This window comes from Microcebus murinus, chromosome 5 (genome assembly GCF_040939455.1).
Source record: "Microcebus murinus isolate Inina chromosome 5, M.murinus_Inina_mat1.0, whole genome shotgun sequence".
In the NCBI taxonomy this organism is placed as follows: Eukaryota; Metazoa; Chordata; class Mammalia; order Primates; family Cheirogaleidae; genus Microcebus; species Microcebus murinus.
In genome coordinates this window covers 81515527-81540173 of record NC_134108.1, presented here as the reverse complement: position 1 = coordinate 81540173, position 24647 = coordinate 81515527, and the positions used below count along the sequence as shown (strand labels likewise).

At 34.3% G+C, this 24647-nt stretch overlaps 1 protein-coding gene across 1 annotated transcript in view; it reads left to right on the top strand.

The window, feature by feature from the left end:
• COL19A1 (collagen type XIX alpha 1 chain) overlaps nucleotides 1–24647 on the top strand; it is a 312839-nt gene that overhangs the window by 131497 nt on the left and 156695 nt on the right. The window contains exons 14-15 of the mRNA XM_076003244.1: nucleotides 11299–11352; nucleotides 12932–12967. Coding sequence (XP_075859359.1) covers nucleotides 11299–11352; nucleotides 12932–12967 — 90 coding nt within the window. The remainder of the gene's footprint in view (nucleotides 1–11298; nucleotides 11353–12931; nucleotides 12968–24647) is intronic.

Here is a 24647-nt window from a genome sequence, read left to right as displayed (position 1 = left end):
CACATACAGCCTACGAAGATCAAACCATGAAGAAATCCAAAACTTGAATAAACCAATGACAAGTAATGAGATAGAAGCAGTCATAAAAAGTCTCTCATCAAATAAAATCCCAGGACCTGATGACTTCACTACTGAATTCTACCAAGCATTCAAAGAAGAATTTATAACAATCCCACTTAAAATGTTCCAAAAAATCAAGGAGGAAGGGATATTTCTAAGCTCATTCTACAAGGCCTGTATCACCCTGATACCAAAACCAGACAAAGACACAACAAAAAAAGAAAACTATAGGTCAATATCTCCGATGAACATAGAAGCAAAAATTCTAAACAAAGCACTAGCAAACTGAATTCAGCAACACATTAAAAAGATAATTCATCATGATCAAGTGGGAATCATTCCAAGGATGCAAATCGACATATGCAAATCAATCAATATGATACATCATATCACCAGAATGAAGGACAAAAACCATATGATCATTTCAATTGATGTTGAAAAATCATTTAATAAAATTCAACATTCCTTCATGATAAAAACTCTCAAAAATCTAGGTATAGAAAGAATTTATTTCGACAAGATAAAAGCCATATACGACAGACTCACAGCTATTATAATATCAAATGGGGAAAACTGAAAGCTTTTCCTATAAGATCTGGGACAAGACAAGGATGCCCACTTTCACCACTGTTATTCAGCATAATTCTGGCAGTTCTAGCTAGAGCAATTAGACAAGAGAAAGAAATAAAGGGCATCCAAACTGGAAAGGAAGAAGTCAAATTATCCTTGTTTGCAGATAATAGGATCTTATATCTAGAGAAACCTAAAGATTCCACTCAAAAACTATTAGAACAGATAAACAAATTCAGTAAATTTGCAGGATAGAAAAAAAGTAGACAAAAATCAGTAGCATTTCTATATGCCAACAGTAAACAATCCAAAACAGAAATCAATAAAATATTCCCATTTATAATAGCTACAAATAAAATAAAATATATATGAATAAACTTACCCAAACAAGTGAAAGATCGCTATAATGAAAACTATAAAACATTGATAAAAGAAATTGAAGAGGATACAAAAAAATGGAAAGCTATTCCACACTCATGGATTGGAAGAATCAATATTGTTAAAATGTCAATACTACCCAAAGTAATCTATGGATTCAATGCAATCCCCATCAAAATACCAATGACATTCTTCACAGAAATAGAAAAGATATCCCTAAAATTTATATGGAACCACAAAAGACCCACAATAGCCAAAGCCCTCTGGAGCAAAAAGAATAAAACTGGGGGAATCACATATACCTTCAAAGTATACTACAGAGCTGTAGTAACCAAAACAGCATGGTACTAGCATAAAAACAGACACACAGACCCATGGAACAGAATAGAGAACCCCCAAATAAATCCACACACGTATAGTGAACCTATCATTTGAAAAAGGTGCCAAGAACATACAGTGAGGAAAGGATAGTCTCTTCAATAATTTGTGCTGAGAAAACTGGATATCTGTATGCAAAAGGATGAAACTAGACCCCTATCTCTCACAATATCCAAAAATAAAATCAAAATGGATTAAAGACTTAAATCTAAGATCTGAAATTATGAAACTACTAAAAGAAAATACTAGAGAAACACTTCGGGATATTGGTCTGTGCAAGGACTTCTTGCATAATACCCTCAAAGCACAGGCAGCCAAAATAAAATTGGATAAATGGGATCACATCAAGCTAAAAGGCTTCTGCACAGCAAAGGAAACAATCAACAAAATGAAGAAACAACCCACAGAATGAAAAAGTATTTGCAAACTACTTATCTGACAAGGGATTAATATCTAGAATATATAAGGAGCTCCAGCAACTCAATGAGAAAAAATCAAATAATCTGATTTTAAAATAGGTAAAGAATCTGAATAGACATCTTTCAAAAGAAAACATCCAAATGGCCAATGGCTAACAAGTATACGAAAAAATGCTCAACACCATTAATCTTCAGAGAAATGGAAATCAAACCTATAATATCATCTCACCCCCATTAGAACGTCTTTTATCAAAAAGATAGGCAATAGCGAACACTGGCAAGGTTGTGGAGAAAGGGGAGCCATCCTCCACTCTTGATGGGAGTGTAAATTAGTTCAGCCACTGCGGAAAACAGTATGAAATTTACTCAAAAACTGAAGATAGAGCTACTGTATGACCCAGCAATCCCACGACTGGATATATAGCCAAAGGAGTGGAATTCAGTATATCAAAAAGGTATCTTCACTCCCATGTTTATTGCAGCACTGTTCACGGTAGCCAAGGTATGAAATCAACCTTAGTGTCTATCAAGAGATGAATGGATAAAGAAATTGTGGTACATATACACAATGGAATATTATATAGTCACAGGAAAGAATGAAATCCTGCCATTTGCAACAGCATGGGTGGAACAGGGAACATTATGCTAAATGAATTAAGCCAAGCACAGAAAGGCAAATCTCACATGTTCTCACTCATACATAGAAGCTAAATATTAAAAAACAATTGATCTCGTGGAGATAGAAAGTAGAATGAAGATTACCAGAGGTTGGGGAGGGTAGCAGGGATGGGGGATAAAGTGGGGATGGTTAATGGGTACAAAAATATAGTTAGATAGTTAGATGGAATGAACAATATTGATAGCATAGCAAGTGACTATAATCAACAATAAGTTAGGGTATACTTTAAAATAACTAAAAGAATGGAATTGGAATGTTCCTAACACAAAGAAATGTTAAATACCTAAAGTGATGGATGGCCCAATTGTTGTGATTTGATTAATTCACATTGTATGCCTGTATGAAAACATCACATGTACCCTATAAAGTTATATAACTATCATGTACCCATAATAATTAAAATAAAACAAAAATTTTCTCTGAAACTCAATAAAATGGATAAAATTTCACTTTGCATGTGTTTTCTGATCTTTCTATTGTACTCTCCATGAAAGCAATGACCATGTCTTGGAATCTCTAGTATTTTAGTAACTGGGGTAACTCCCAATAACTATTTGCTGAATTTTAGTTTGAAGAACTGTACAGATCTTATAATAGTTTAAAATATAAGTAATTAGAGTCTAAACTGGAATAAAAGAGGGTACAGAGAATGATATTGAATAGATAAAATATATACAATTTGGCACTTGATTGGAGTAAAACTCAAAAATAGCCCAATATGTTAACCATTCTTTATGAGAAGGATATTTATTTAATACTTGTCAAAAATATAGCAGTATCAAAAAAGATTAACTATAGTGTTGCAAAAGATAACCAAACTACATGTGGGTGGCCTTTCAGAGATAAAGGAGCAAAACAAAGATTTTTAAAGTTTCATAAAGATAATGTTAGAATTGAAATGAGAATGGAGTTTTCAAAAACATATGAGTTAAAACTAGGAGATTTGAAAGGTTGAAACATGAAATATATTCACATTAATTTAGAGATTTGGAAATTCTTCTCATGTTGTCTGAAAGCAAGGTGATTTGACTTTTTAGAATTAATCAATTTGATACACATACATATTTGAGTGCCTAATACATTCCCAAACTCTTAGCAGCCACTGTGTGAGTTCCAACTCTGAGTAACATTACCTTGCTGAGAGAACCCACAGCCTACTGGGCAGTGTGGCTTTTTCTCCTCGGGAAGGATCTTGGAAGAGTCCTTCACATGCCCTAATCACAGGACATCATTGCTTTAGCACCATTATTATCTAATATAACTCATTAACTACACCACAATACATGACAAAAGGCATTAACTTTTCTCAACGTGGTTGCTTAATTAATATGTACATGATGTTATTTTTTTCTCTTAATTGTGCTAAAGATATTCAGGAGGATTCCTGTCATTCTAGCAATTTGGAAGGCCCAGGCAGAAGGATCGTTTGAGGCCAGGAGTTCCAAACCAGCCTGGGCAATAGTGATACCCCACCTCTGCAAAAAATTTTTTTAAAAAATTATTTGGGCAAGGTGGTATGTGCCTGAAGTCCCAGCTACAAGGGAGGCTGAGGCAGGAGGATCACTTGAGCCCAGGAGTTGGAGGTTGCAGTGAGCTATGATGATGTCACTGAACCTCTAGCATGGATGACAGAGAGAGACCCTGTTTCAAAAAAAAAAAAAAATTCAGGAGACATGACTACGGAGAAATTTAAAAAAAAAGTAATAAAAGGTCTCATCTTTCTGCTCTGCTATATCTTGAAGTAAAGAGTCAAATACTTGATTATTACACTGTTGGTGGTGGTGGTGTCTATATTGTGTTATAATTCATAAACTGTTTTCACAAGGAATTTAAAATTCCATCCTCTCCCAGCTTTAGGGAGCAAGGGGTGATAGCATCTCTATGTAACAGTGTGGACGGTTCCCCTTTCTCCACCCTTGTCAGCATTCATTATTGCCTATATTTTTGATAGAAGACGTTTTAACGGGGATGAGATGATCTCATTATAGTTTTGATTTCCATTTCTCAGAGACAAGAAATAAAGACTTAGGAAATTAAGGAACTTTTATTTATAAAATACTAAAATTAGCCTTTAGCCCTAAATATTGGACTGAAAAGTCTAATTTTCACAGTAAATTGTGCCACACATCATTGCTTATTTTCAAGGCTAAAAATACTGACTATGCAAACTAAAGTAATTCAGCATTTATGACAATTCACTCTGACTTTCAATATGCACAGGTATGCATTCTTAGGAAATGAAGGATATTATAATGGCTATTTCAATTTGAATTAAAGTCAAGCCACTCTGGGATTATAACTTCAGAAATATTACATTAGAATGTATAGTAAACAAATTCAGTGGGCCAGCTCACATCAGCTACTTTCTAAATCAGAGTAAATTGGAATGATTTAATATTCCTACTAAATGAATTCAGGCTTCTTTCTTTCATAGTTTTTCTGTTGCATATTGCATATATTTTAATGTCAATGTATCTTATAATAATTTCTTCTGTGCCAGCTTTACCACAGAATGGGCCAGCTGATTTTGGAAAATATAAACTTAATTTAAAAGGAAGTATGCAGCAGTTCAGTTTTTCTCAATGGGGCACTACTGGCATTTTGGCAAGACAATTCTTTGCCATGTGAGACTGTCTTGCAAAAGCAGAATGTTTAGCATCCTTGAAGCTCACCAACTAAAACTAAATGCCTATAGCAGCTTCTACTCATTGGGCTAACAACAACAAAAAATGTTCTGATTTTTTTAAGTGCATCTTGACACTGTGTATGTGTGTGTGTGTGCATAACTTTTGGTTGATCTCCATGATATTGCTAAACACATATATGCTCATATTTCCATTATAGTTTAAATAATGCATACCCAACATGTAGTGAAATTGTCGAAATTTGAATGTTTAGAATTTAATCTTCAAAATATAAGACCTCCTCTTTACGCACGCTCTAGTGTACATTAAATAATTTTGGTTGTTGTCTAATATAAGATACATTTAACAATAGTGTCTTAGAAGGGACTTGAAAGGGATAAAGTTGTAATTGTGATCTTTGAGGTCAGACTACCTGGATTTAAATCCCAGCTCTGCCACTCACTAGCTGGCATGCTAATTGGTACATTACTTATCCTGTCCATGCCTCAGTTTCTTTATTTGCACCAAAAGATAATAATATTAATAGTATTTACAGGAGAGGAAAAGAGAATTTTACTTCCCCCTCTGAAGATTTCAGTCTGCTGAAATGAACTGACAGTAGACAGAGGAATAGGCAAAAAGCCACACAAATGTATTAACATGCATAAGACAGGAACATACAAAATATGAGACTCGAAGAAGGGCTGAAGCTTCAATAATGCCCTCTTTACAAGGGAGACGGGTGAATGTAGACAAATGAGGGGTCATAAATGATTTTCAGGGGAATTGAATGGGACCAAGAACTGACAATAGCTTAGGGACAAGTTACAGGAAGTCGAGGGGTAGAACTTCATAGAGAAAAAAAAGAGTGTCTTATTATGCAGATAAAGTCTCCCAGGTGATCTTGGAGCTCCCCTCAGAACAAACTAAAAGTCTGGGCATGGTGATGACTTTTGGTCTTTTGCCTTCTCAGTGTTCAATCTTTCCTAGTTACTTGATGAGATTCTTAGGGAGGGGGTTTTAAGAAAATTGCACTCTTTTTTTTTGCAAAAAGATTTCCTTAGTCTGATAAGGAAACTTCCAGAGAAAGCCCATCCACATGCTGGGGAGAGGGAACAAGGGAAAGTTAGAAAGTTCTTGGTTCTAGCAGCTTCTAAGGCCTTTCAATTTTCTTTAATTCAAACGTGTTCAGCATGCCAGCGCATCGCACTTTGGGGCTATCACTCTCTGTGCCCCCAAATTGCCTCGTGTTTTTTTGTGTGTGAGAATCAAAGGGATTATCATACATAAAGCATTTAGAACAGCATATGGTAAGAACTATATAAACATTTCACTGTTATTAGAAACTGGATTAAATGAAACACATTTGTCTCTAATAGATACAGCTTTTCGTTTATTTGTTTGTATGGGGTTATATAATCTCAGAAAAGTAGATTTCAATCATTGAGTTTAGTCCCCTCCTCTGTACCTTTATTATGGTCTTTCAAACATCCTTTATTGGAATTACAGCATCTGATGTTTCTAAAATAATCATGTTAATCTCCTGGTACCAATGCAATCTGTACTACTGAATACAAAAATATTGAAGTCACAAAACCAGAGCTATCAGCTGGTAACAGCTGTTGACATTGCTAGGAAATAAGATGCAGCCAGTTGGAGCTGGGGGTTATCAATGGGTTAGAATCAATGGGTTAAAAATTTTTAAAAATAGCATTATTCTGTATCATTTTATGTTTTTTAAAAAGATTTAACATCCTATGAGTGGTAGGTCTTCCAATAAAAATTAATTTTATAGTTTGTCTGCTTCTACAATTCTAGCTGTGACACCGCTTTTCAGCTCCAATCTTGCCTTTAAAATAAGAGCTTTGTCCCCACCTTCCATGCAGAGTCAACCACTGTGCTTTTGAGAATCTTTATATACATGAATTTTATTGGAAACCTTCATAAAAGATACCCATCTTATGAAATATTGACTTCAGAGTCTGTCCCATTTGGTTCTTTAATGCTTTACAGAGAGTGCTATGTCCTTTCTCCCCAGCACTCAATAACCATTGATAGCAGCAACAGTGTGACATGGGAAGAAAAATTGTGCTTGCAAAAGGCATTACTGATATGCTTCTCAGAGCCTATTACGATGCCATGGCCTTAACAACACTGTACTTTGTCACAGGAAGATGTGAGTTACATGGGCCCACTTTGATGGCCATAAAAGTAGAAGCTTGACGAATGCAGTACTTCTCGATTGCATTTTATCCTGTGTGAGTTAAAGCACAGTTGTTCCATATCCATCAAACTGGCATATAAAACTGAACAGAAAGAACTATTACTTATCCCTTATGCTTGAACCTGAAAAGTAAAAGCAACATTTATTAAGTGCCTACCACGTGCTAACTTTTTTTACAACGTGATTCTCAGAACAACCCTTTAAGAAAACTGTTCGTTATACCTATTTTATTGAAAAGTTTAAATAACTTACCCAAGATTATGCATAAAAGGCCGTTGCACTCGTGACTCTCCTGAAATCCACATCAGTGAAGTCTTGGCCACCTCCTAAAATTAGGCATCCATGGGAAATGCTCCCTTCATGCTCGATATATACTTTAATGATAGCACCCAGTCAAATCAACTTGTAATTGTTTGAATTATCCCCTCCCCTCCTTCCTGCCCATAGTTGATTGATCCAGGGATCTTTAGCTGACTCAACTGCCAATAAATCCCTTCCCTAGAAATTGCCATTGGCGTTCATTTGCCAGGCAGAAATCTTTACAATCTTTAATGTATTATATTATGCCCACAAAATAACATATATAACATATACGATGACTATATGTCATAGTTATAACTGGAACACCAACATACTGAGAACTCAATGTGAGCAGTAGGACATCGTCCCCTCCTTAGGATCTGCCTGTGTGGGTCACCCTATCCCACCCTCCATTCCAGAGTTAACCATTTTCCTGAACATTGTGCTTAATGTTCCCTTCTATTTTGAAGAATTGTTTTCATGTTGACATATTTATAAGGAGTATATGGGTTAGTCTTATACATTTGTAAATGTTCAATAATATTCATTGAATAAATGGATACTCCAGGTCTTTATCGGCCTTTTCTTCACGTTTGTCTGCATAGTTTTGCGCAAGCAAGAAAAATTCCTTTTAATAAACTTCTCAGCTCATAGGAGCTAGGAGCATAACCCCTTAGCTAGTTACTTAAGTTACTGTGAATTAGCCTTGGTACTTCCCTTTCCCCGCCACCACTTCTGTCATATCCTCCAGTCCTGCCCCGCAACATGCCGTGCCAGCTGTGACCACTACTCTTCATCTCCACTGTCACCACCCTGTCCCACCCACCCTGCTCTCTTGCCTGGAAAAGCTGTCATGCCCCTTTTCTGCTTCCACTCTTGCTGCCTACAATCTGTCTTCCACATTGTAGCCAAAGTGAATTGTTTTCTCTCTTTTTTTTTTCCTTGTAAACATAGTCACATCATGTCCTTTTCCTGCCTAAAACACTTACATGGCTTCCCATTGCACTTACAATAAAACCCACCTTCCTCACCGTGGCCTGCAATTCTCTATGAGCCATGACCACTGGCTGACTTTGACTTAACCCCTACTTCTTACCTGCATGCTCAGGACACTTCTTTCATCTTGGTGACTTTTGTGCTTGCTGTTCCCTCTACCCCATCACTGTCCCCCAGCCCTGCATGGCTGGATCCTTCTGAAATGACAAGTGGCACCACCACACAGAGGCCATTTCTGACCACACCATCTGCATGAGCAGCTCTGTCTCCTTTCATTTTTATCACATTCAGCCTGTTGACCTGTTTATTGTCAGTGGAACTCCTCTTGTCATGTGTCCATGAGGACAGGAACCTTGATGGTGTTAGAAAAAAATTATTCTGACTCTTGTTTTTAAAAAGTAGTAATGAAGACATTTTACTCATGGCTATTGCAGGAGGAGAATTGCATTAAGGGAGAGAAATCTGGCTGAGCTCTACATACAACAAGGACAAGTGGGGGATTTATAGCCAATGAGCAGGATGAAGAGGGGGTCAGTGCATAGAAAATTACTAAGAGGGCACATCAAGGGCAGGGGGATTCTTGCTAAACTGATCTAAGAGGATTCTTACTAAAGATAGGCCAAGGACTTAGACATCAAAGGTAGGGGATGAAGAATAAACATCAAGGGGAGGGGACTCTATATAAACTGACTTAGCAAGGTTCTTGCTGTAACGGGGCTAATCAGGCCAAAGACAGGACGGGGGCCAAGGTCCAGACCTAGCTGAGAAGAGTCCTCCAAGGAGCCAGACTTAAGTTTGATCATGAAAGGAGTCTTTGTCAACTTCTTATTCTTTTTTGTATCTTTGAAGCAATACTATGCAATAGAAATCAAATGTGAGCTACAAATTCAAGAAAATGTAAATGTATGACATTTCTCATAACCACATTAAGAATAGTGAAAACAAAAACAGATGAAATTATTTTAAGAATATATTTTATTTAATCAAATATATGCAAATATTATTTCAACATTTAATCAATATAAAAATTGTCAATAAGACATCCTTTTCTTGTACTAAATATCAGAATCCCAACAGTACTTTACACTCACAGTACATCTCAATTCAGACTAGTCACATTTCAGAGTTTCAAAAACTACATGCGGCTCATGGCAATTGTATTGGACAGTGCAGGTCCAAAGGCTAGAAGAGTGATTATACACAAGGTATATAATAAATGTTTATTGAATAAATGGATGAATGAATTAGTGAGTTGCTAATAAATCTATTAACAGAAATGGAAATTTTCTTCCCCCAAGTGTTGAGAATATGCTGTTGCCAAGTTCTGCTCTGGAATCATGTATCAACAAAGGATGTGTTGCTGGATTTGGGAAGGAATAAATATTTCAAATAATAAGAGAATACTGTCCAACATCTCAAATATTATTTAATTTTTCACTAATCCTTTTTTTTATAAATGTTGCAAGGGAAATAAAAATCATAGCTACAAGTTTTATCCCCAAAGGCATTTATGCAACTACAAAGTTTATTGGCCAATTTAGAAATTGTTTTCATCAATTAAAATGTTTTTTTTTAAGTATAAGACTACTGTTTTCTTATACTCTCTGTAATAGGATTATTTTATGTATCCAGTTTTCTTTTGTTTCTTTCAATTCATCATTGGCTTCTATATTGAGTAGCTACAGGTGATGACATTTGGCGTTATTTATTTACTACAAAATGTCAGGCAGTAATAGCCGGATCTCTCAGGTAGGAACAATAAGATGCCTAGATCTACTGTGCACTGTGTGGCTTCAGAATATTTATTTTTTCCATTATTGTTCTTCCCTCATCCAATGTGTTAAGGACAAAGGAAGCCTTTTTTTTTTTTTTTTTTTTGCTATTTACCACACAGTCAGGATCTGTCTATCTAACTTTCTTTCTATTTACACTGTGAACATACTCAGCTGTAGAACTCATCTCCTCCAGTGCAGTCTATTGTGGTATTCCTGAAAGCTGTCATCTCTTAGTTAAAAACCAAATACCCATTAGAACACCCACAAGTCCAGAGGACTCTTGAAAACATTTATCTGATATTCTGTCTGTGTCTTCTGTCATCTCATTTGACATTTTTACACATCCAGGTAAAGAAAGACAGGGATTAGAGAATTAAACCATACTTTAAAACAGGAAAGAGATTACATTTTAACTCCAGTTTTGTAAGAGCAAAAGAATGTATCTTTTTTTCTTTTTCCCCTCAGAATTAGATTTCATGATAGAGACATAAAAATGGTTTTGATTTAACTCTTGAATTTTTTTTGGCAAGCTTTATAAAGGCCAAATCAATGCTAAATCAGAGGTATTTACAACATCCACAAATTTAATCCAAAGTGGATACTTAAATGCTCATATAGATCTAAATGATATTCTCCCAGATGGTGAATTAATGCAATTTTAGCAGGAAGCAAAGTTGCACGAATATGCAGTATTGAGGATTCGCGCTGATTTAATGTATCTGTGCCCACCACAGCGCAGATGTTGATTATCATTTTAGTGCCAGTTGTCTTGATTTCTCTCTATACTACAAAGGGAAGAATGGGATTTGGGAGTTCAGTAAATTATGATTTATTTTGTTGCTAATGACTCGCTGGAAAATCTGTGAACTGTGTATTGATCATATTTCTTACACAGGGTTGGAAAGGTGACTTGGGTCCTCCTGGTCCACCTGGCCCAAAAGGAGAAAAGGTATTGTATTTACCCAGCAAAGCGCCAATCTTTGCTTAAGAAAACCCTGAGAACCTATGTAGTGGCTTCTTGTTGACAGCATTTATCTCCCAAAAACATTTTAAAATTAACCAAAGGCTGTTATGTTAACAGCATCTGAACAAGAAAAGCCTTTTGGTTCATTTAATTAGTTTGAAGATACTAAATGCACAATTTCTAGTTGACATTAACTTGTATTTATAAGAGTTTCCTTTTCTCATCCTTGCTTAACAGCATTAGGTATCCAATCACCGAATTAGCAAATGTGTCCTGAATTGGGGAACTTTGCCAATAACACTGAGCTGCTATAGTAATGGTAAAGCAAGTGTCTTTTTGGGGGGAGAAGGCTAACTTTGTATCTTAGTCTTAGTCTAAATGTTCATTTCCTGACACTTTTTCTCATAGACTATTTCATAATGACATATTGACAGTGACCTTGAAAAGAGAATTAAGTAACACTGAAAGCAAGATTTATTTTGAGTAAGGTCATTGGGTGACCCAATTTGATGAAAATTGTTATGTGTATGTGTTTTGCACTGTATTTTGTTCTCCATTCTGAGTACATTTAGAGATACTTGTCTATCTTTAATATTTATCCCTATGGTAATGGTGATCTTGTAAATCAATCCTCAGTGACTGACTATGCTACGTCAATGTCTTGATTATTTTAATTCAATTGTTACAAAAAATAATGATTAAACAATGCTAAGTTTTAACTTTTGAGATGGCTATATTTGGTGAGAAAAAATAAAGTCCTAAACATACTCTCCACATGAGACTACAGCCTCCCAGTGCCTCATGCCACACAGCATATGGTCTCTGTAATATCCAGCTAACCAAGAACCAAGGCAAGGATACTTGGTCTTAATGACTGAGCATTCTTATGAAATAAATAGATTTCCCAAGACAATAAAACATGGAGGTGACATAGAAATTGGAAAATAGTGAACTTTCAGACAAACCATTTTTTAAAAAAGATTTTTATTAGTTTATCAACATATACACCTGGAAATTTGTATTTGCATAAATCAGCGAAGCAGTTTTAGTACTTAAAAATACATAAATATAGACAAAGCCTCTTACAGTTGATGGCAAATGCAATGCCAATTCAGCAGAGCTTGAGAAGAGGCTACGGGACTGCTTCTTGCAGCTGGGAGGCATGAAATGGGGTGATCCACTTATTATTTCTGCTGATCCTCATACTAACTTTGTCAGAAAAATTATCTCTCGCTGTGACACTTCCCAGCTGTTCCATTGGCAAGTAACCATATTTGAAAAGATATTCTTTCTAATTTTGTATTAGTAGACAAAAGAGCAAAAAATTAGATTATTTTAGCTTTCAAAACAAATCCTGCTGCTGCAAAAAAGCATGGGGTATACAAGGTGATTTTTATTATCATGAGAGATTTTTCTTTGCACCAAAACTTTTACCGAGATGAAATTCTATTTTCTGTCCTTCAAGACTTATCTATAGATATTGCTTCTATCCACTCATAAATGTATACATAATGTACAAAAAAGGACTAATTGGTAATTGTCACTTTTCTTTAATCTGTTTTAGGGAGATATGGGACCTCCAGGACCACCAGCTTTAACAGTAAGTGTTCTTGAAATCAAAATTCATCATTGAAGTTTGTCATTCTATTTATTATTCATACTACATCATGACTAAATCAGAATTTAAATCATAGAGCATTTTAAGAATTGAAAGTGATCTTATAGCATATCTAGTCAAATCTCCACATTTTAAAGATGGGGCATCTGCCCACAGCAGTGGAAGTATTTGATTAGAGGTCATATAGGTAGTTACTATAAAAATCTGGAATTAGCACCTACTCTGAGCAAATCTCTCTATCCTCCATATGGTTCATAATTTAGTCCCTTAAATGTTTGATTACACATTTTTGGTCCAAAATTGTTTTTAACTCTACTGTGGTTCAGAATGATTATATACTCTTAACATAACATTTAAAGTAAATGAAAGTAGAGACAGTTCTACTTACTCCAAAAACTGTAAAAGAAGAAAACAAAATATAATCCCCCGATGGGTAAAAATAGCCACCTATTTAAACTGATTGTTACATTCCCCCATTCCTGGCCAAGACCATTGTTGTTTCCCTGTGTAATTTGCTTCTAAGATTTGTAAATGATAAAATGGTGACACTTTTGTAACAGAATTATGATAAATATTTATAATATGTACATAATGAAAGTGTTATCAATTAAATGGCTTTTCATTTATTAAGTATATAATCATAAGTATATAATAACTTCTAATCATAAGTATATAATGCTTTTATATTTAGATACAAATTACTATTACAGATTTTCTTCATGGGCCATTAAAGATTCTTATTTAATTTAAAGATTTAATCTAAAAAAGACTCTAAGCTTAATAGAAAACAGGACAGTTTTCATTTTTAAAAGATCATTTGTAGCCTGAGGTCTCTTGAATTTTACTGTTGATATTGCCTATTGACATAAATTAAGCATTTAAATCATTAGGTTTCAAAGGCCTATCCTAATTATAGAAGGTCAGGCTTAAAGAAGTCTTCTAGTTTCCTGGATGAAATTCTTCCCATCAGGGCAGCACAGGAATCTCAAAGGCTGTGTGATTTTGATTTGATTTGATTTGATAAATTTATATTTATCTTTGTACTAGAAAATTCCATCATAAACAATACATTAATAGTGTCGTATATATATATATAAATAACCTTCACAACTCTCACATAAAGAACAAATATTTCTTGATAGGTAGAGAAGAAATCAAAGAAACCAAACAGGTGACTTACTTGGGAATAACTAAATTCAATTTGTAATGGAATTTTGTGCTTTAATTTCTTATTTTCAAGATGGAAAGAAAAACTATTTATTTGAGAGACAGTTTTACCTGCATATCACTCAAGTTTTTGTACTTTGTGGAATGTTTTTAAAAAATTCTTTGGCAATGATTAAGTCAAGCTACTCACTTTACTTAAGACACATGCCTGCTTTTCTTTAAGTTAAATGCTCATCTACTCCCCTTAGTTATCTGATTTCCTAATCATTTTCAACTTGTGTTGGAAGACCAATATGAAATCTCCATATATTATTTCACCCGAAATACAATATTGGCTCCTCAGTCAAAAAATTGTATTAGACTATAAGTATTTTGTGAATTTTTAATAGTAGCTGATTTCTTTCTCTCAAGAACCCCTTGAAGATGTCTCTTTGTACCATTCAGCTGGCATGCACTTAGAGAGTACAAGCCGATTTTTATACTTATCTAAAGATATGACAAGGCAAAAGCACTATGAAATGAAGTGTTTATTTCATAAAGTAAAATATTAGTATTATTTGGTTATTACTCTTATATATGCCTGCCATTACTTCCTTTATTAATGTAGGTTATCAACTGTTACATCTGAAATAGGGACAAACTGAAATGGATATCAACTAAACCATACACTAAATATTTAATTGAGCTTATAATGTAGATCTATACATTATTAATTGAAGTAATTAATACAGTCTTCAAGGAAGCCAAAATGACTGACTGCACTATGTTTTGATTAAATGGAACAGTGATTTATAGGAGTCAATAAACTTAGAAATTACTGACCAAGATTATGAAGAGTTTTGACTACATCTTGGCCATGCTGCAAGGTGAGACCCTTTCTAGAACACTTGTTGACACAGCCAAGGAAGCCAAGGACAAGGCAAAGGAGACAGCACTGGTAGCTACTGAGAAAGTCAAGGACCTAGCTAGCAATCTCTGTAGCCAACCCACCACTGCTGTAGTACAGTCTCAGCTCAGTTCCCTCTGTCCTCTCCCCATTGTACTTTATCATTAAAAATCAGCTTCCAGTCGAGTAGATTGTACACTCTTCTGGTAACAAGTACACTAAAAGCCCTGACTTCAGCATTATACAATCATCCATGTAGCAAAAATACATGTATACCCCCTAAATCTATTGAAAAAAAATTTTTTTAATCAACTTCCAACACTATCTACTGTCTGGGTGGCAGGTTCCGGGTGAGTGTCCAGTTTGGCACTGCAGTACAGGACTATGCACACCATTTATGTTTGAGTCAGGCCTGCTCATTCCTGCACTGGGCAGCTGAGGTGTGATGACTTGCCTAGGATAACAGACAGCATGCAGGTAAAATGCTAGATTGTAAGCTCCATGGAGGCAGGGCTCTTTATTTTGTTCTCTAATGTGTCTCAAGTACCTGGAACAATATTTAGCACATAGTAGGCACTCGATAAATATTTCTTGAATTCAATCAGAAAAAAAATTTCGGAATATACTGCCTGATTGCTCTCCGAAGTAGCCATATGAATTCTCAACTTATGAGAATTTTCATAGAAGCTATATCTTAATAATATTTAACATTCTTAGACATTTTGGTTTTTGGTACACATAGAGGCCAAAAACAGGTGCAAACACAAATGGGGCCTTGAAATGTGATTTAAAAAGCTTTATAAATCAGTGGGGGAAAGGACAGACCACTCAATACACTATATTGGGACAGTTGGCTTTCCATAAGGCAGAAAAATAAATTCCGTTCTCTTAATATTTATTTTTGTGTATTGATTTTTACTCACAACCCTGCTAACCTACCAAATTAGTTCTAATACTTTGTTTATTCTCTTATATTTACTATGTAGATGACTGTATTCTTCTCAAATTATGATGGTTTATCTCTTCCTTTCCAATATGTTTATTTCCTACTTCTTTTCCTGGTCTTATTACATAGGAATTATAGGGATTATAATTACTATCTTAGTCTTTTCCCTGACTGTAATGTGAAGGCTCTGAAATTCTATATTAAATAGGCCCCTCCCTTTTGTGATTTTGTTCGTTTTGTTAGGGGTGGGTGGGGTTGGGGATTAATCTTGAGTAAAGAAGATAGTGGTATTGCTCTTTTTCCATGGGAGTGCTCTAAAGTTTTACAGTAAGCATGGATTTGCTGTGTTTTGCTTGTTTTTTTTATCCAGTTAAAAAATTTTTTTCCCTTCCTTTCTAATTTTCCAAGAATTTTACCTGGATCAGGTGTTGAATTGTACAGTCTTTTTCTATATCTGTTGAAACAATTGTATATTCTTTCTTCAATACCTTAATGTGGTTAACTACCTTATATATTTTCTGAGTGTGAACCATCCTTGCTGTTCTAGGATGAACTCTACTGGTAATGATGAATATTTATATGCTGTGGAATTCTGGCCTGACAGTTTCTTTTGGTTTTTCTGCATTGTTAAGGTTTTTCCATGTCTTCTGGCCTCCATTATTTCTGATGAGAAGTTTAACAGTCATTTTAATAATTGTTCCCTGCCTCTACGCAACATATCATTTTTCTTCTTTTTTTTCAATATTTTTCTTTTTATCATTGGTTTTTAGCACTTTGATAATGATGCATCTAGGTGTGTTTTTCCTTAAATTTGTCCTGATTAGCTTCTTGAATTTGCCGATTTATGTCTTTCAACTAATTTAGGGATTTTTTGCATCTTATTTTCATCAAATATGATTTCTGCTCCATTATCTCTCTCCTCCTTCTAGAATACCAATTACAGATATGTTAGATTTTTGATAATGTTCCACCTGTCTAAAAACTCAGTTCATTTTTTTTTCCATCTAATTCTCTCTTTTTGGGAATGGATCATTTCTAGTGAAATACTGTCAAGCTTACTCATGCTTTGGTCATTTCCATTGAACTGTTAAGACCATTATGTAAATTTTTCATTGTAGATCCTATATTTTTAAGTTAGTGAAGTTAACTTTTATTAGTGTCTGTTTCTCTGCTGATATTTCCTATCTTTTCATTTACTGTGAACATGTTTTCCTTCCTGTCCTTGAGAATAGCTCTAATAGATGCTTTAAAATCTCTGATAATCCTGTCATTTGAGCAATGTCAAGTTGGTCTCTGCTGATTTTCTTTTCTCATTAGAATGGGTTATGTTTTTGTGCTTACTTGTATGTCAAGTAATTTTTTGTTGTATTTTGGATACTGTAAATGATAAGTTATAGAAACTGTGAATTCTGTTTTTTTTTTTCTGAAGAACATTAATATATTATTAATTAAATTATCCAGCAGTTAAATTGGCTGGACTCACACTGAAAACTGTTTCCCCTGTCGTTGGCAACAGCTGAAATCCAGTTTTGCTCTTTTAACCTAAGCTGATCTACTTGGTGTTTACACCATACGCATATGGTTAGAGGATCAGCCAGAGATTTGGGCACAGTTTATGTGCAGAATTTGGGGCTTCCTTTCTTGTTTCAGGATTTTGCAAAAACCACCACCCCCCTTTCCTTTCCATGAATTGCATTTGCTCTGAATACGGTCTTCAGACTTTTTAATCCTGCAAGACTGCAGGCTTTCTGTTTAGCCATTCCATGACCCAGGCTTGAGCTTATCTTCTGACTAAACATCTTAAAAACAGGAAACTGATTGCGTACTATTTAATTTTTCCAAATGTTTACTCCCTCCAGTATCTCCCTGCTTTTACTGAGTTTCTAGCATCTCCAGATAGTTGTTTTAATATTTAGTCTCAAGTTTATAGTTGTTATTGTGTTTATGCTGATATAAGGGAAACTACTAGACCATCCTGGAAGCCTATAATGTGACAATTTTAATATAATGCTGAATTACTTATAATTTATTTAGATATTTTGCATCTATAAACATAAATGAGTTAGCTTTACAAATTTCTTTATTTATTCTATTGGCCTGACCTTCAATAAATGTCTATAGTCTGATCATTCCCACATCTCTATTACTACCACTTGGTCCCGTTTACATACTTTGGATGATATAGTAGTTTCTCAGGAAATAATTGGTGTTTAATGAATATTGCCTAGTTTTTTTAAAACTAGTTTTTTCTTTATTGTGTTAGCTTCATTAATTCAGTTTATTAACTTTCCCTCTTTTTTTTTTTACTCTTAAATAGTTTGTATAAAATAAGGATTAGCTCTTACCAATGATTTGGGTGAAGCCATTTAGACTGATGTCTTTTTTTAGCACAAAGTTTTTATGCCCCTGATTTCACATTTGCTGTTTAAAAGTCATTTGTTTTATTGAAGTTTTTTGTTTCTTCTTAAGCAAATTTAAGTTACTGGTAAATTTAAAGTATCTCTTCTGTTGATATTCATAATCTACAAAGCAGATTTATGTGAACTAAAACCAACGCTGAATAAGAAAAACTTATTTATTAATATCATAATGGGATCCCAATTTCTTTGCTCAAATATAATTTATCTAAGATCATAATGAAAATTTATATTAAAGGTACATTCTGATAAATTATTTCTGAAATCATGAAGATTTTGATATAAAATCCTCCATTAAAGATAAATATTTTATGATTTATTCATGTTATTTGAATGACATTTTATATTAGTTTTTTTCTCATATTTAAATATTAGGTATAAATCATTACATCTAAATGCACAGATATAATAAGCTCAAATTCTTTGGTTATTTGTCATTTGTTAAAAAATCTTAATTTTAAATAAATGTAATGAGTCTTTATATATAACTTCTTAAAATTGTGTATGTTTTATATCCTTCCTAATACCTACTATTCCTAGAAGGAATAAATAATATACTGCTGTTTTTACAGTAAAGTTTTACTAAAATGCATTAACTGAGACTTCAGAAGCAGGACAGGGACTATGGCTGACATAAGACAGTTGGCTAATGTCTCTGCCTGCTTTCTTTCCTCTTCTAGACTTTGCATGTCATGTCAGAAGAGGGACAGGTGAAGGAAGGTAGAGCAGCGCTATTTCATGTAATACATCCACTAATTTTAGTTACCAGGAAAATGACTATGTTGCTCTGGCCCTGTCTCTTTGGGGAGTTATTAAATACTCATCCAGATGGCATCAAATGTTTACACAGAAGCCAAAGGTTAAGTCAGTCAACAGCAGAAGTGCCTCAGACATGCTTACTATAAGATACTTAAATGCCACTTCCTTGGGGCCCAGATGAATCCTGCTTAAGTGAAAATTAGGCACAGAGAGAATGCATAGCTTTCACTCTAGGAAAACTACCTTAAATACAATAAGCAACTGAGAGAAAATCTCAGCTGGTCATTTAAAAATGAAATGACACTCAATTAGCAGGTGGTTCTAATGCACAAGAGATCATATGGTATTCACATAGCGAAAATGCTGAAATAATTATTTTTTGAAGTTAGTGTGTATAATATACAAAAACAATTGTCTGGTAAGTGATATGGTCCCTTTCCTCTCTTCCTCGCTCCCTTTCACCCACTGGGTTGAATGCTTACCATGTGCCAGATACTGTGTTCGTTACTGGGGACACAGATATAAACAACACTCGTTGTTGCCTTTATGCAACCTGTTTGGTTTAAGAAAAAGCAACCAGTTGGTTAAAGTTGATCATTTTTAAACGGATCATTTGTGAATAGTATATAAAAAGTCTACAAGTATTTGTGCAACTATAGTTGTGTTTATATTAATATTATACACAAACATCTAGTTATTTCAGAGAAAATAATTTTTTAGTAAAATTCCTATGTTATAATTTAAAGTTATTTGCTCTAAATCCGTGTTAACCACAGACTAAACTACTAAATAATGCTCTCTTATTAAACTTCTTAAGGAACTATAATCATCTCTTTTTAGGTGAATAAAATAGAAAGGTTTTTGTTATATGCCCGAAGAGCATAATTCTGCTTTTAGTTCTGACTAGAATAAATATATCTTCTACATTATATAAATACATGTACATATAAATATATACACTATAGCATAGTAACAGGCTATTCAATTTAAGATTATTTTAAATTTTTCACATGTCAAAAATCTCAGTTATTTAGACAGTCTTTCTATGAGTTGCTTCAATTTGAATTAATTAGTCTTAAAAAGTTGCACAATTCATATTTAATTCATTGTTAACTTTCTGAAACTGGTTATCCAACTCAGTATTGGCTTTTTAGAGTATTAGTGAGCCAGTAGAAAAAAGGCAGTTGAAATCTTTTCAAAAATAAATTCTTTTTTTATTTGTGGGCAGAAGACACTAAATACGAGTGAATTAGTTGATTAAAATAGAAGCTGTTTCTATAGCATGCAGCTATTTTTATATACTCTGTGAAGAAATACAGGCAAGTTAATGCTTAAGGCTTTAGAAAGATTTATGTTTTAACTTCAGAGAAGATTTATGTTTTGGAAAAACTTACAGTCAGCTCATTCAGTATGGAGGTGATTTATATGTCTTTTATTAGATGAATGATTTGAGAATAGCTTCTTCTGCCCTTCTGTTTATAGTTTGCTTCTGTTTCAAAAAACATTTCAAATTGTTTTCATCAAAAGTCTAAATTATGCATTTTAAAGCTCAACAGTAAAACTTTCTTTCCTAAAAGCACTGTGCACAATTTGGGACTTTTATAAAAGAGTTATTTTATTTCATGTTGAAATACTCAGTTATCTAGGAAGACAAATTAAATATATATTAAATGCCATTAGAAAATTATAAAACAGGTAGGCCTTTTGAAAATTATATCCAGTAAAGCATATATTTATTTAAGCCATAAATCTACATATAAATTAGTTTAATTAATTCCATTCTATTTAAGCATTTTATAAATCTTTGTGGTAGTACATTGTATTAATAGTAATAATAATTAGTAATACCACAAATATTTGATTGTTTGCTCTCTGAAAAGTATTAGAATTATATTCATTCCAATTAACTATTACCCTGATTTTAACAAACCAAAAATCCATGCTCAGGAATTATACAGACCCTGGAGCCAGGCTGCCTGGGTTTGAACTTGACCATGTCTCTTGACCTCTCTGTGCAATCTATAAAATAGAATAATAATATTTCCTATTACATAGTGTTTTAGTGATGATTAAATTAGTTAGTATATGTAAAGATTTTAGGACAATGATTGCCTCCTAGTAAATACTATTTAACTCTTAGCTATTGTTATTATTGTCATTATGCTAATATGGATTGCAAAAATATTAACAGGAATGAATCTAAAGGGCTTTGTAAAGTAATTGCTGACCAATGTTCAAAGAGAACTTTTATAAAATCAGTGTTTTTATGGGTAGAATTCTTTCATCTTAAGAAAACTATTAAATGTAAATTCAATTCTAAGTATTTGGTTTTTTTTGAGACAGAGTCTCACTCTGTTGCCCTAGCTAGAGTACCGTGGCGTTAGCCTACCTCACAGCAACCTCAAACTACTGGGCTCAAGTGATCCTTCTGCCTGTGCCTCCTGAGTAACTGGGACTACAGACATGTGCCACTCTGCCTGGCTATTATTTTCTATTTTTGGTAGAGACAGGGTCTTGCTCTTGCTCAGGCTGGTCTTGAACTCCTGAGCTCAAACGATCCACTCGCCTCAGCCTCCCAGAGTGCTAGGATTAATTCTAAGTATCTTTTGACCACCAGTATAATCTTTATGAGGACAGGAATCTTATCTATCTTATTTACAACTGCATCCCCAGAGACTAAAAATAATTGATGTAGTCTCGGTACTCAATAAATTGAGTAGAGGAAAAAAATATTTTTCACTGACAAAAATATTTTTAAAGTAAAATATCACCAAATCCTATAGTGAAAATGTCTACAGAAGAATACAAAATCATTGATTTGAACATCATAATGAGGAGAAGATCCCCTCTTTCCAGCTACCAAAGCTAATTAATTTAGGACAAGGGGTCACCTTCTCACATATTGAAAATTTTCATCAATAACAAGCCTGATGTCATTTATTACCCCCTGATTATTTTTGATCATTTGAAGGTATGTTGTTTGTGTTAAAGTGGAATTATCCTCTTTTTTTTTTTTTTTTTTTTTTTTTTTTGAGACAGAGTCTCGCTTTGTTGTCCAGGCTAGAGTGAGTGCCGTGGCGTCAGCCTAGCTCACAGCAACCTCAAACTCCTGGGCTCGAGTGATCCTTCTGCCTCAGCCTCCCGAGTAGCTGGGACTACAGGCATGTGCCACCATGCCCGGCTAATTTTTTATATATATATATCAGTTGGCCAATTAATTTCTTTCTATTTATAGTAGAGACGGGGTCTCGCTCTTGCTCAGGCTGGTTTTGAACTCCTGACCTTGAGCAATCCGCCCGCCTCGGCCTCCCAAGAGCTAGGATTACAGGCGTGAGCCACAGCGCCCGGCCTGGAATTATCCTCTTAATTAAAGAATCCTATCATCTGTTCAATATTCTACAGACATGAGCAAAAACTTTATATAGTTTAATTCATTAATAAAGTCATATTTTGATAAAGAAATACTGGATATAAGTTCAAGGAACCAAGATTTGATCCTGAAATATGCAATTATTTTTATTTATTTACTTATTTTATCTTGGGCATGTTACCTACTTACATTTAGGGAGCAAACAGAAGTTGTAAGGCTATTTTTCAACCCTAAAATTCTATTTTCTCCTTTACCTTTTCTAAGGAATTCTAAGTCCTTTAGCTACATACTGTCTCATAGCTAACCCATTAACAATATTGTTTTTTCTTTAAACCCTCTCTATTTCATCACATCCTTTATTTTAAAAGGATAGGGAATAAGGAATAGTTAAGTCAGATAAATGCCCAATATAGAGACAGGATTTGACTTACCAGTGTCAAGAACTGTGAAAGTTATGAGATTTTACTCTACTTGAAAGATAACAACAATTCAGCCTGTCAATTTCATGAATTCTGGTGAAAGCATGAGGCTCCAGAATCAGAGAAAAAGGTGTTCTTACTCAAGGCAGCAAGCAGCATGAGCTTCATGTTTACATTGGTTGCCCTTCCCCCAAGTTCCAAGAGCAACCCAAGTAGGTGCTAGCTATTCATGGGGGTTTGTATTACAGCTGAGTAACTCCAAGCTTAGGGAAGCCAATTTATTTTATACTGGACTGCAAGAAAACTTGCCCTTTGCCAAGAGAGAGACATTATCTTCAATATCCTAAACAGTAAGTAAATTGCCCTTGCTTTGCTATAAAACATCCTTTAAAAGATAGTCCAGAACAAAAAAGCAGTTAGTACTTCCCTCATAATATATGCAGAAACACAAAAGACCCATGGAAAGACTCATTGTCTCCCAAGAATATCCACTTCTTACTTCTATACTGGCAAATTTTCATATGACTATGCCTGCCACTTTATCAATCACTGTGACTAATCTTACCAACGTAAGATGAGAACAAAACTGTTCAATTTATCTCATGTAACATTTAATTAAGACAACTGTTAATAGGACTCCAGCAAGTAGATGAGTCCAACCTTTACTACTGATCTCAACCCTAACCCTTAGGATCCCAAACCCAACCAGCTGAACAAATCCCATAAATCATCTAATTTACAAAGCCAGGTAATTTTTGCCTTAAGTTTATGCTTTGACCTTTCTCCTTGACTTGAGGCAATAATTCAGTAACATCAACAAGAACAAGGAAATTTTTTACAACACTTACATAGACTCATTGTGTCCCCCACTTTGCCCCAAGTGGGATACCCCAAAAGTTGCTGAGCAAGCAGTGTACTAAACCAAGTAGTCATTATCATTTTTTTAAGGACTATGTCAAACCATTAAGAACTTTCAGGTGGCAGAGCCTGAATTGAGTTTGAATCTTGTAGGTTTCTTTTTGACTATGTTTGCATCCTAAGGGTGAAAAGATAGTTTGAAACATGAAGTAGTTACCACCTATGTCACAGGACAAAGAGAAAGGCAAAAGACTCACAGGCGATTGTCACCAACAACCAGTCCTTGTGCATAGCATCTCTCTTTCTTTTTTAACAAATCCTAGGAAATGCTCTTTTGTTTACTACACCACAACTGACTCATTCAGCTTCCAGTCAGCTCTAATCCTCGAGTACCTTTCTTCTGGGGCCTTGCTATTCATACTTCTCTTCAGTCTATACTGTTAATTTTTCATTCCTTTTGTTATAAAATACCATCCTATATCACAACCACTCCTTAGTTTCTTAATATAATATACTCTAGAAAGTTTAATGCCTTCATATATCAGAAATGTCAAAATTCATCCTGTGCCTTAAATCTGATAATGTTGACCTGAATCCCCATTCATGGATTTAAGATGAAACATGTTCAAATACATCTTATGCTCTAAAGATTTCTTTAGAAGTGGAAGCAGAATATTTTAGAAATAGGATAGAGTTTGAGGGTCAGACCCACTTGAGTTAGGAGCTAAGCTTTATCCCTTATTTGTAGTGTTGCCAATAGTTTATATTTTTATATATATAAGGAAACAATTCTATTTCTTAGAATTGTTAAAATTAAATAATATTACATAATTTGATTTT